Source organism: Schistocerca cancellata, chromosome 2 (genome assembly GCF_023864275.1).
Source record: "Schistocerca cancellata isolate TAMUIC-IGC-003103 chromosome 2, iqSchCanc2.1, whole genome shotgun sequence".
NCBI lineage: Eukaryota > Metazoa > Arthropoda > Insecta > Orthoptera > Acrididae > Schistocerca > Schistocerca cancellata.
In genome coordinates this window covers 253,920,251-253,933,537 of record NC_064627.1, presented here as the reverse complement: position 1 = coordinate 253,933,537, position 13,287 = coordinate 253,920,251, and the positions used below count along the sequence as shown (strand labels likewise).

Sequence of the window (13,287 nt, the reverse complement as noted above, 5' to 3'; positions counted from 1 at the left end):
AACATTGACATGAAGACATTTTCAAACGTTTTCCCTGTCTTAAATGTTTATTTGATCTAGCAATACGATCTCCATGGTAATGACTCAGGAGCTGTGCCAAAGACAGTTAACAGACACTGTGGAATGAAGAAGATTTAGAATATTGTTTGCCGTTGTGCGTACCAAACTCTCATCGTTTTATATGAAATTTTATTCGACGCTCATGATATGGAAACGAAAATAAGATCAGGGTATTCGATGTTGCAAATACGGGTAATGATTAGTTCGGAAATATTGTGAATTAATGCAAAACAAGATTACACAGCGCCCTGAGAATACAAAAATAGCGCTGTGGCTGATTGCTGACTTCACGACTTACTTTGTAAATGTCGTGAAAGGGAAAATTCCCTTTTGTAAGTGTTAGGTGCAGATAAATAATAATAATCGAATTTCAATCAACTGCGCAAGTCAACCGCGTTGTCTTCCGATTTTGATGCAATGCTATACTCGTCTCTGCACTGACTTACGAATTATTTTCGACGCTCAGGGATCATCTCGTAAAACTTGACAAAACTATACAATTCACTGCTCCAGTTCTTGAACCGTATCAACTGCAGAGCAGTGCGCTTCGCTTTTGAGTTGACCCAAAACAGAAAAACCCAGAGTATAGAGGTTACGTGACCAGGGAGATCGAGGTACTGGTTGTGCTCGATTTATCCATATTAGACCAAACTGGCGCGTTTACATTTCAAATACATATGTACTTACTAAGACACTATTTCATATTGAAATCTGAAGAAGCTTGTAACCATAAATTCGCAGTTATCCCTCTAACGACTCGTTTCAAGGACATATTTTTGGGACTGTTTCTGTTTCTATCATCGTAGAATTTTAAGTGTGTAAGTTTTTGCTATTCATTGCGATGCATCTTGCATGTATACTAACATTGTTTATCATCATCTTTATATATAAATAATAGATCCTGTGTGGCTCACAGATTCACGCAAATACAGTGCCAGAAAGAAATAGTACACCTGGAAAGACGACGTCGATTTTTATCCGATTGCGGCATATGTTACGTGCGGGGCTAGTAGACTACTGATGATAGTCTCAACGTCGTCCGGTAACAGCGTAGTGGCAAATTACCGGAGCGTCATCTGTGTCTTCCCTTCAACAGGTAATTCTCACAGCCAGAAGGCTCGGTGTGGTGCCAAGCCAACATGTGAAGCAAGCAGGCACCTATGCCATGGAGATGCACTTATCATTCCAGTAGTGAACTGAGCGAGTTTGAAAGGGGTCATATTGCGGCCTTCCCAATGGTGGGATGGTCCTCTCAGAGAATTGCCACCCAAGTTGGACGTGCTGCGTCATTTGTGGAACAATGCGACTGCCAGTGGTCACGAACATTCTCACACCCATAGCCGAGGTTCTGGACGCCAACGCAGCACTGACGCCCTCCTGGATCGTCGTATTGTAAGGGCAGCAGTGGCAGATCGTACAGTTACCACAGTACAGGTAGGAGGCGTCGAAATGTTGCGGACCGGTTATCAGCAGAGGGGCTACAGGCAAGCACACCTCTAGCTTGTCTTCCACTCACACCACAACATCGACAAGTACAGCTTGACTGTTGCCGTCAGAGGATCACTGGGAAGGTGGAATAGCGCGCCGTGGTCCTCAGTAATGAAAGCAATTATGCCCGCGCGTAAGTGATGGCCGTTTGCACATACGACACACAGCTGGTGAATGTTGTCTTGAGTGTCCTTTCGTCCAGGGCACGAAAAACAACGCTCGGTATGTGCAGAATGTTGTTTGACCTAGACGCACGGAACATTCCATTTCGGAAATCGTTAGGGAATTCGATACTCCGAGATCCGCAGTGTCAAAACTGTGCCGAGAGTACCAAATTTCAAGCATGATCTCTCACCAGGAACAACGCAGTGGCCGAAGCCCTTCCCTAACGAATGGGAGCAGCGGTGTTTCCACAGAGTGTAGTGCAGTGCTAACAGACAAGCAGTTGTTGTGGTCTTCAGTCCGGAGACTGGTTCGATGCAGCTCTCCATGCTACTCTATCCTGTGCAAGCTTCATCTCCCAGTACGTAATACAGCCTACATCCTTTTGGATTCTGCTTAGTGTATTCATCTCTTGTCTTCTACGATTTTTACCCTCCATGCTGCCCTCAAATACTAAATTGGTGATCCCTTGATACCTCAGAACATGTCCTACCAATCGATCCCTTCTTCTTGTCAAGTTGTGCCACAAACTCCTCCCCAATCCTATTCAGTACCTCCTCATTAGTTATGTGATCTACCCATCTAATCTTCAGCATTCGTCTGTAGCACCACATTTCGAAAGCTTCTATTCTCTTCTTGTCCAAACTATTTATCGTCCATGTTTCACTTCCATACATGGCTACACTCCACACAAATACTTTCAGAAATGACTTCCTGACATTTAAATCTATACTCGATGTTAACAAATTCCTCTTCTTCAGAAACGCTTTCCTTGCCATTGCCAGTCTACATTTTATATCCTCTCTACTTCGACCATCATCAGTTATTTTGCTCCCCAAATAGCAAAACTCATTTACTATTTTAAGTGTCTCATTTCCTAATCTAATTCCCTCAGCATCATCCTGTTTAATTAGACTACATTCCATTATCCTCGTTTTGCTTCTGTTGATGTTCATCTTATATCCTCCTTTCAAGACACTGTCCATTCCGTTCAACTGCTCTTCCAAGTCCTTTGCTGTCTCTGACAGAATTACAATGTCATCGGCGAACCTCAAAGCTTTTGTTTCTTCTCCACGGATTTTAATTCCTACTCCGAATTTTTCTTTTGTTTCCTTTACAGACAAGCAGTATTGCGTGAAATAATTGCAGACAACGATGTGGGACGTAACGACGAACGTATCCTCTAGGACAGTGTGGCGAAATGTGGTGTTAATGTGCTATGGCAGCAGACAACCGACTCTAGTGCCTTTGCTAGCCGGCACGATATCGCCTGCAGCCCCTCACCTGGGCTCGTGACAGTGTTGGATGGATCGTAGGCGACTGGAAAACTGTGGGCAGATGAGTCCCGATTTCAGTTGGTAAGAGCTGGCACCAGGGATCGAGTGTGGCGCAGACCCCACTAAGATATGGAATAAAGTTGTGAACAAGGCACTGTGCGAGCTGGTGGTGACTATCATGGTGTAGGTTGCGTTCACATGGATCATTGACTGAAAATGGAAATGTTCGGCTACTTGGATACCATTTGCAGCCATTCATGGACTTAATGTTCCTAAACAATGACGGAATTTTTATGGATGATGATGCGCCATGTCACCGGGCTACAATCATTCACGATTGGTTTGAAGAACATTCTGTATGATTCGAGCAAATGATTTGGCCATCCAGATCGCCTAACATGACTCCTATCCAACATTCGTGGGGCATAATCGAGAAGTAAGTTCGTTCACACATTCCTGCACCAGCCGCACTTTCACAATTGTGGTGGCTATTGAGGAAGCAGGGCTCAATATTCATCGAGTGGACTTCGAACAACTTGAGTCCATGCCACGTCAAGTTGCTGCACTATTCCAGGCAAATGGAGGTCCGGAACGATATTAGGAGGTATCCCATGACTTATCACCTCAGTGTATGTAGAATATTAGTCGACCGCAATATTATCGCACTTAGTAGTGAGGACGTTTCGGTTGACTTGTGTGTTTACCTGCGCGCTTGAAGCTGATCAGAATGTGCTCTGCTGCTTTAACAGCCAGACAACGTGTCCTTTAAACTATTTTGACTTCCACAGCGTATGTGACCGTCTAGGTAACTGATGTGGTTCTTGTTTACAGTAATGTCACCACGTATTTCCAGTAACAGTCACGAGAGGTAAGAGCAGTAGCGAGATGGTTTATACTGATAATCCATAACATTATGACCACCTACCTAATAGCTGGTATGTCCATCTCTGGCACGAATAACAGCGACGACACGTCATGGCATGGGAGCAGTTAGGCCCTGGTAGATCGCTGGAGGGAGTGGTACCACATCTGAAGACGCAAGTCACGTCACTCACATTAAAACCATGCCATGGGCACGTGACTCACCACTGTGAGTTCCAATTGATGTGCCTTATGACATGGCGCATTATCTTGAAAAATGCCACTGCCGTCAGGAAACATGATCGTCATGAAGGAGTGTACATGGTCTGCAACCAGTGTACAATACTCGCTTACTGTAACGGTGCCATGCACGAGTTCCACTGGACCCCTAGATGCTCATATGAATGTTCCCCAGAGCCAGTTTGTCTCCATCCCGTAGTACAGGTGTGAGGGAACTGTTTTGCTGGAAGGCAACAGATTCATGCCCTCCCATCGGCATGATGAATAAGGTATCAGGATCCATAAGACACTGCAACACTGCCACTGCCCCAGTGTCAAGTGCCTATAGTCACGTGCCCATGGCATGGTTTTAACATTGGCATATGCATGGATTGAGGGCTGCGGAGACCCATTGTTACGAGTGTTTGTTGCACTCAGTGGCTGATTTACATACAGGCCGACTAGGCACGGGCCTGGGGCGGCACCTTAGAGGGGCGGCATTTTTTGCTCTGTACTTATTTGAATCTTTTACATTTTAAAATAACTGCTCTTACAAACGACAAAATTTTTTAATATTGTTAAATAACTTGCTGGTTTAATAAGCCTTAAGAACGAAATTCGACAATACAATCTTGAAAATATACATAGTTTACTTGGTGACTGAATGGAAATTTATAATTGGGTTTCTGTCTGGTATTACACTCCTGGAAATTGAAATAAGAACACCGTGAATTCATTGTCCCAGGAAGGGGAAACTTTATTGACACATTCCTGGGGTCAGATACATCACATGATCACACTGACAGAACCACAGGCACATAGACACAGGCAACAGAGCATGCACAATGTCTGCACTAGTACAGTGTATATCCACCTTTCGCAGCAATGCAGGCTGCTATTCTCCCATGGAGACGATCGTAGAGATGCTGGATGTAGTCCTGTGGAACGGCTTGCCATGCCATTTCCACCTGGCGCCTCAGTTGGACCAGCGTTCGTGCTGGACGTGCAGACCGCGTGAGACGACGTTTCATCCAGTCCCAAACATGCTCAATGGGGGACAGATCCAGAGATCTTGCTGACCAGGGTAGTTGACTTACACCTTCTAGAGCACGTTGGGTGGCACGGGATACATGCGGACGTGCATTGTCCTGTTGGAACAGCAAGTTCCCTTGCCGGTCTAGGAATGGTAGAACGATGGGTTCGATGACGGTTTGGATGTACCGTGCACTATTCAGTGTCCCCTCGACGATCACCAGTGGTGTACGGCCAGTGTAGGAGATCGCTCCCCACACCATGATGCCGGGTGTTGGCCCTGTGTGCCTCGGTCGTATGCAGTCCTGATTGTGGCGCTCACCTGCACGGCGCCAAACACGCATACGACCATCATTGGCACCAAGGCAGAAGCGACTCTCATCGCTGAAGACGACACGTCTCCATTCGTCCCTCCATTCACGCCTGTCGCGACACCACTGGAGGCGGGCTGCACGATGTTGGGGCGTGAGCGGAAGACGGCCTAACGGTGTGCGGGACCGTAGCCCAGCTTCATGGAGACGGTTGCGAATGGTCCTCGCCGATACCCCAGGAGCAACAGTGTCCCTAATTTGCTGGGAAGTGGCGGTGCGGTCCCCTACGGCACTGCGTAGGATCCTACGGTCTTGGCGTGCATCCGTGCGTCGCTGCGGTCCGGTCCCAGGTCGACGGGCACGTGCACCTTCCGCCGACCACTGGCGACAACATCGATGTACTGTGGAGACCTCACGCCCCACGTGTTGAGCAATTCGGCGGTACGTCCACCCGGCCTCCCGCATGCCCACTATACGCCCTCGCTCAAAGTCCGTCAACTGCACATACGGTTCACGTCCACGCTGTCGCGGCATGCTACCAGTGTTAAAGACTGCGATGGAGCTCCGTATGCCACGCAAACTGGCTGACACTGACGGCGGCGGTGCACAAATGCTGCGCAGCTAGCGCCATTCGACGGCCAACACCGCGGTTCCTGGTGTGTCCGCTGTGCCGTGCGTGTGATCATTGCTTGTACAGCCCTCTCGCAGTGTCCGGAGCAAGTATGGTGGGTCTGACACACCGGTGTCAATGTGTTCTTTTTTCCATTTCCAGGAGTGTATTTTCATGATTGTTCAAAATATTTTGAAGTAAGCTGTCAGGATGCAATCTACAATACAATGTTTGAACGTTATTATTCCGAGAATGTTGTCGGCGTCTGCTTAACCCTACCATATTTTCCCGGTGAAAATACCGGGCCCCTGAAAGGCTGTGATAAACTAATCAGCAGTTTCTTAAATACTGTAACACGTGGTGGCCTCAGTATGTAAAACCCGACACTACTTAAACTTCTTGTAGAAATTACAGGGAAGTATCAAGTCAACCCTCCATTACTGCAGTAAATGTGAAAACTAAATGGCTCTGAGCACTATGGGACTTAACATCTGAGGTCATCAGTCCCCTAGAACTTAGAACTACTTAAACCTAACTAACCTAAGGACATCACACACATCCATGCCCGACGCAGGATTCGAACCTGCGATCGTAGCGGTCGCGCGGTTCCTGACTGGAGCGCCTAGAACCGCTCGGCCACTCCGGCCGGCCAATGTGAAAGCTCCTTGGTCTTCAATATCTGAGCTTGGATTTAATGACACCCACTTAACGTAACATGTTGATGCTGGGAATGTTTTACATCTTTGAACACGTTTATACGAAAAGAAAATAAGCGGAATATCTAACAATGTGTGAAATACACTTCGCATCAGCTTAAAAATTTTATTTATTTATTTACTTACGTAGTTCCTTAGTTACTTTTTTTTGGCGAAAATAAGAAGAAATAAAGCAACTTTCGTTTGTCTCATTTATTGTGCTGCAGCCTGCACGATATCAAAGGTCCCACTCTGTGCAACCGAATAGTACGTGGCGTTGCAAATTTTATATTAAATTTCTTAACTAAGCTTTTTTTCTTCAAGGAAAGGTTATTTTTGTTATATGTTCGTACAAAAGGTGCATCTGCGTGTAGACGTAACAGCAGTGTTCAGACAAATGACAATACACCACATCAACTGCCAACAAGACTACTTTAACTTTATAGTCAGTCTTCTCTGCCCACAGAAACCGCTTAACTGCTGGAAGAATAAGTGGGGTAAGAGTCGACCCAGCACACCTCACTCCAAGAAATTGCAAAAATTATTTGCTTCTTAAATTAGAAAGACAGTGTGAAGAATATTCAAAACACATTTGCGTCCCAGCTAAAATTCCGGCGACGCGGGAAACAGAAGCCAAATAAGGGATTGTCCCGTTTTCTTTACGAGACGAATTCCAGCCAGCAGGTGTGCTTCTACTGTTCACTGACAGAGAAACAGGCGACAATGAAATTATTCTGCATTGTTCTTTCATAGCAAAGTTACGTCGAGTAATTCGATTTGGTCAGTTCATCGCTCCGTGTTTAAAGGAAAAATCTTTGAGCTCGTGTGCTGTCTTTAAAGTAAAAAGCTTTGTGCTCACGTGCGGTGTAGTAAGATTGGAACTGGATTCTTCCTTTCCTTTTACAATTTTTTTTGTTTTGACTGTTGGTTGACAATTTTGTGACTTAACATGAATAACAGTGAAAAAAGCAAACGTGTAAAATTAAGTGGGGTGGCATTTCGGAAATTATCGATGGAAAGGCGACAACGCGCAGCCAATGTTCTAAAAACGCTTTGCCGAGTAGATAAATTTTTCCCAAAGGATGTTGCTGGTTCTACCTCGAGTTCAAGTAGTACGGATGATATTTCTGGCACTGCAGCTGTTGCAAAAGAAGTAAATACAGACGAAACAAAAGTTAAAAATGAAGAAAAGCAGATTGTTCCTGATTTCGAGTTTCACGAAAAACTAAGTGTCGAGTAACACATTACAAAAAGAAAGTGATGATTCTTCAGAATGCTGTGTCAATGAATCAACAATCGACATTCTCTTACAACGTGGCATTAATCAAAATTGTAACGGTGATTTTTATAATTCAAGAAGATCAATAGGTGATAAAACCAGATATTTGAACAAAAATATATTTTACCGTAAACTTATAAATCGTGGGGAATCAACTTTGTGTTATTTTCTAGTATACTCTTGTGGCACCGGTGCTGTTTTTTGTGCACCATGTAAATTGCTGAAAATATTTCTAATGTTAATCTCATCATGAGACTTCACTTCAACACCAAAATTCTGAGTTATCACTCTTAACAAGAAAAAAGTCACTTGGAACAACAGATAACCATTTCGAGTCATATGTTGAGACATTTTCTGTCTCTGGTGCAGTGTGCTGAAAAGGGTGTTTGCAGTAGTGAAGAAGCTAACAAGTCGTGGACTTCCCTACGTGGATACGTTGAAAGATTCCATTCATTATGTAATCGTCAATTTATGATGTCGCTTCAACTTATAGCCGAGACTGATCCTTTTCTCGCAGAGCATATTGAACGATATGGAAATCCAAAGCAAAGACATAGAAGTTCTCTTTCTTCAACCATATGTGAGAAATAAGAGCTTCTTTATGAATGAATAGAAAGAATTACCTTAAGTTAAATAAAACAGGCCAAATATTTCTCTATAATAGTAGATTCTAGTATGGACATTTTACTTACTGATCAATTATCTTTCATATTAAGATATGTGAACGAGAATGGTGAACCTGTTGAACGTTTCCTTCTGTTTTTAACAAACCTGGGACCCAAGTCCGAAAAGTTTGCTGAGGCCGTACTAAAAGTTCTGTCTACAAATTCTATTGATATTACTGATTGTAGAGGCCAGTCATATGACAGCGCAAGAAAATGTCAGGAACCTACACTGGTTTGAATGCACGCATTAGAGAATGAAATCCGAAAGTGCATTATGTGCCTTGTGCAGCACATTCTTTGAATGTAGTCTGAACTAGTGCTGCAAGCTGTTGTCAGGAAGCAAGTTCATTTTTCAGTGTAGTGCAAAACCTTTATAATTTTTTTTCTGCTTCTACACAGCGCTGGGATAAATTACTTTCTTTCGCGAAACCAGGAAGCAAAACGGTAAAAAGTTTACCAAAAACACGTTGGTCAGCATGAGAGGAAGGGTGTGTAAGTCTATATGGAAACTGGGAGGGCGTTATCAATGCTCGTCACACATATTGCCAACAATACGTTTGAAAAACCACTTGTGTGAAATGAAGCTTCAACTTTATTGAATCAACTCAGCAGACTAGAAACAGTATACATGATGACAGTTTGGAAGTACATACTCCGGAGACTTAATAGTGTAAATCTGAAATTGCAATGTGTAAATATTGATACCAAAATAGTGCATGAATTATAGGAATCACTTGCAGGACTTATTACAGCTATTCGTGGCATGTTCGACTAGTATGAAAATAAATCCATGTATATTGTGACTGATAGAGACCGAATGCACCTACAAAAGATCACGAAAACGCTAACTTCGTGATGACGAAAAAGCAGACACTGAAGTTTTTCTGACTGGAAGGGAAAAATTTAGAGTCTAAACATTTCTCCCAGTACTCGACAACTTGTACGCCGAATTAGTGAGGAGGAAGGAAAGCTATAGAACACTGTTAGACTCCTTCACAGTTTTCAGTAACCTTAAGAACAGTTCGTTCACCTGACGATATTGCTGAACGTGCAGCAAAACTCCAAACGCCATGTGATACAGATTTAGAGCCTTCCTTCCCTATTGATTGTGTACATTTCGCTGAACTTTTGAAATCTTCTGAGATTAGTGATATACCAGTCGAAATAGTAAATTTTTTCGGAATGAGGTTACAGTCCGTGTTTTCGAATGTTGACGTCGCCCGTAGAATATTTCTATGTATGGCACTTAATATTGTTCAGCAGTGCGCTCGTTTTCGCCTCTTAAAGAGACTGAGTCGTACTTACGTTCTACGTTGTCTGAGGAGAGATTGAATGCCTTGTCCATTCTTCACATCGAAGCCGACCTCCTAATTGGCAACCGTCTGAACTATGAAGATATGATCAACGAATTTTCTACCGAAAACGCCAGACGCAAACTTTGCTGACTTGTGAGTTTGTTTATTTATTCGTATTTGTTTAAAAATTTTAAGATTATAATGTGATTTTTTATAACTTGGAGCACATTCATTGGATTTACAAACTAGAATTACCTGCTTATTTTACAATTGCCGATGGCAGAACACGGAACTAAACCTCGTTTACCTGCAGACGTGACCGAAGGCGCCTGACAATGCTAAACAATACCGGAATGACCCAGGCCACTCGGCGCTGTACAGTCAAGTCATACTGATATTGTAGTATATTACAACTCATGCGTATTCTTGGCGTCTGCTGAAATGTATAGTTTCTCGGAAATATAAGTTATCGGAGAGTACGCCGCTCAGATGAAAAAGTGTTAATAACGTAGTTCAGTTCTGTCGATAATTACGTAAAAGTTTTGCTAATACCGCTAGAAAGAGCATGGTGAGAGCAGTAGCTGCAGTACAAAACTGTTCAGCCCTTACATGGATTAAAGGTATTGTGTACACTTATTATGCAGCAACTAGCTACACAGACCCTAATGCTTTACACGTTAACTATTAGATTATAAAACAAATTTGATTTTTCCACACTAGTACGTAAAATTATGTAATAGCAAGTCCAGTTCTGTGTTTGTTCATCTGTATTTAGTTATTAGTTCGTGCATCGAAATCTCTATTTCATTTTCATTTCTTACACTTCCCTGTAGACTCACGTATTAATACCGAACGTTTTTTTTTATCTGCTACACATTCAAGTTATTAGATCGTAAAGCGACAGTTTAATTTTAATTTTGAACGGATCTCTGTAAAAGTTCATATTACTTTCTAATGTATGACACATTCGCTTCAATTTTTAGATCGTATAAATTTTTTATTTTCATTATCAACGGTTTCGTGTAAAAGAACATATTAAAAGAGAATGTATAAAAAAATCCGTTGTCTCCTACACGCCCTGCTGAATTTGTAGGCCATAAAAGAAAAGTTATTTTCCTTGTGTTCGTTTCTGTTGTCTTTCGACAGAAGAATGTGTTAACACAATGGAGTTTTAAGTTTGTTTTATCTGCTGCCGTACAAGTACAGTTCAGGAACCACATTGCATTTTGATTGACCGCGACTAGACCACTGATGCGTCCTTCAGAACAACGTATGGCAGAGTACGGTAACAGTTCACAGCGCTCCCACCCAAAACGGCAATTATGAAGTTATCGGGTAATAGTTATTATTTAAAACATGTTTTGTGGGGGGAGGGGTATAATATGGTGTGCCTTGGGCCGCAAAATTTTTAAATCCGCCACCGGTTGCACTGCGTGTTCTCACACACTTCTACTCTGCCCAGCATTGAAGTCCGATGTCAGTTCCGCCACAGTTTTCCGCCTGTGCTGGTTTACCAGTCTGCCCAGCCTACGACGTCAGACATCTGTCATGATGTGTGGCTGCCAGTGATGTCTGGGCGTGGTTTTGCCAGATGTTGAAGACCCGACAAGTAGCGCAGTTTTCAAAATGCTCGTGCCAAGCCTGTGTGCCATCTCCATCTAACCTCAGTCAAATTCAGATAGACCACGCGCCTTGCCCATACTACTCACGGACTGCACGTGCATTGACACTATATGCATCGTGGGCGAGAGGGCGAGAGGGAGCATGAATACTTGATACATAACAGCTTGTGCTGGGTTTGTGACTTAATGATACTTTATCTGTGATTCGCATTACTCGGCGCCATACACACCAAGGAGCCAATGAAGTAGGAAGAGTGTTTGTACTCACGTATTTTGTATTTCTGCAACCAGCTTAAACGGGTAAATGAAACACTAACATGTCTGAACCGGAAGATGTTGCAGGCGTAATGTGCACAAAAATTTGTATTCAGTTCTTATCACTTAAAGTTTCCACTACTCATGGCGCGTTAAATCGTGGAGGTTCTGCAAAACGAACGAGTGACTCCACCGTTTTACTTGTCACATCCTATCGATAGACCGGGTGCGCTCAAAAATATGGAAACACCAAAAACCCAACACTTTACCACCCCGAATATGATGCAGGAAAACAGTTGCGTTCTGAATAGCTTCCAGTCGTCTTGGAATGCATAAATACAAATCTTACCTCGTCTTCAAGGGAATCTACTAACATTCTTCCTGCAAAACAGTGGTAAGGTCAGGTAACAATGTTGGAATGTGGATAGCGATCAGGCACCCTTCTCTTCGAAGCTGATCACAAAGAATCAGTCATGTTTGAGATGTTGCGGCTTTGGTGGCCGAGGAGACGCTACAATTTACTCTCTCCCCCACAAAACCAGTCCTGGACGATGTGAGCTGCGTGAAGAGAGACCTACAGTCTTCGAAAATAGCATCACACAATGGGATGCATCTGATCAGCCAAAATGGTCACAAATCCTTGGCAGTAATGTGACCTTACATAGAAACCATGGGCACCATGGCATACCACTATAGAGCTGCCCAAAATAATCACCCAACCTCTACCGTGTCTAGCTCTTGGGGCATAAGTGACAGCGTATCTACCTATTTGAAATGACGTATCTACTCATTTACAGTGCTCATCTAGAGTTACACCCACATACTTCAATTTCAAGAAGAATGGAGAGCATGTTTTCATGGAATGGAGGACTAAGAAACTTCTGATGTTATAATAAATTGGGATTTCTTCACATTTCGTTTTAGGCACACATTTTACACCCATAAAAAGAATAAAGTCTTCATTCATCTGGACGATGGGAGTGTTGATATCTTTAGTTTGGCACTTATGTAATGGTTGACATCACTGGAATTACATTTGCAGGACGGAATCCACGAGATGTTACTTATATCCAAAAGAAACAGCAGACGTTGGACCTACCTTTTTGTCACACATAACTTTCGCAGTGGCTTAGTTCAGTACTTACTGCAATTGCTTCTGTTATCAAGTATCAGACATACTTTAACCGCAAACAATCATTTTGAAAAAATTAGTAACTAACAATAAAACCACATTTAACGGCCCACAGTTCACCTAGCAGAGTCTAAGCTACACTTTACCTGATAATCACTGTAGCTCATCCAGAGTGTTCCAGCATCGAAAAACAACATCCTGTTGACAGTTGCCCTTCGCTTAGGATCCCGTGGGTATAATGAATCATCCTTGGCATAATTGTCCACGAGATATCCAATAATCGCTCGACTGCAAATAGAATGATAAAAGTCTTTATTACACGCT

At 43.1% G+C, this 13,287-nt stretch overlaps 1 protein-coding gene across 1 annotated transcript in view; it reads right to left on the bottom strand.

The window, feature by feature from the left end:
- LOC126161582 (glutathione S-transferase 1-1-like) overlaps positions 1-13,287 on the bottom strand; it is an 89,888-nt gene that overhangs the window by 16,570 nt on the left and 60,031 nt on the right. Inside the window, exon 4 of the mRNA XM_049917528.1 lies at positions 13,110-13,251. Within this exon, the coding sequence (XP_049773485.1) occupies positions 13,110-13,251 (142 nt within the window). The remainder of the gene's footprint in view (positions 1-13,109; positions 13,252-13,287) is intronic.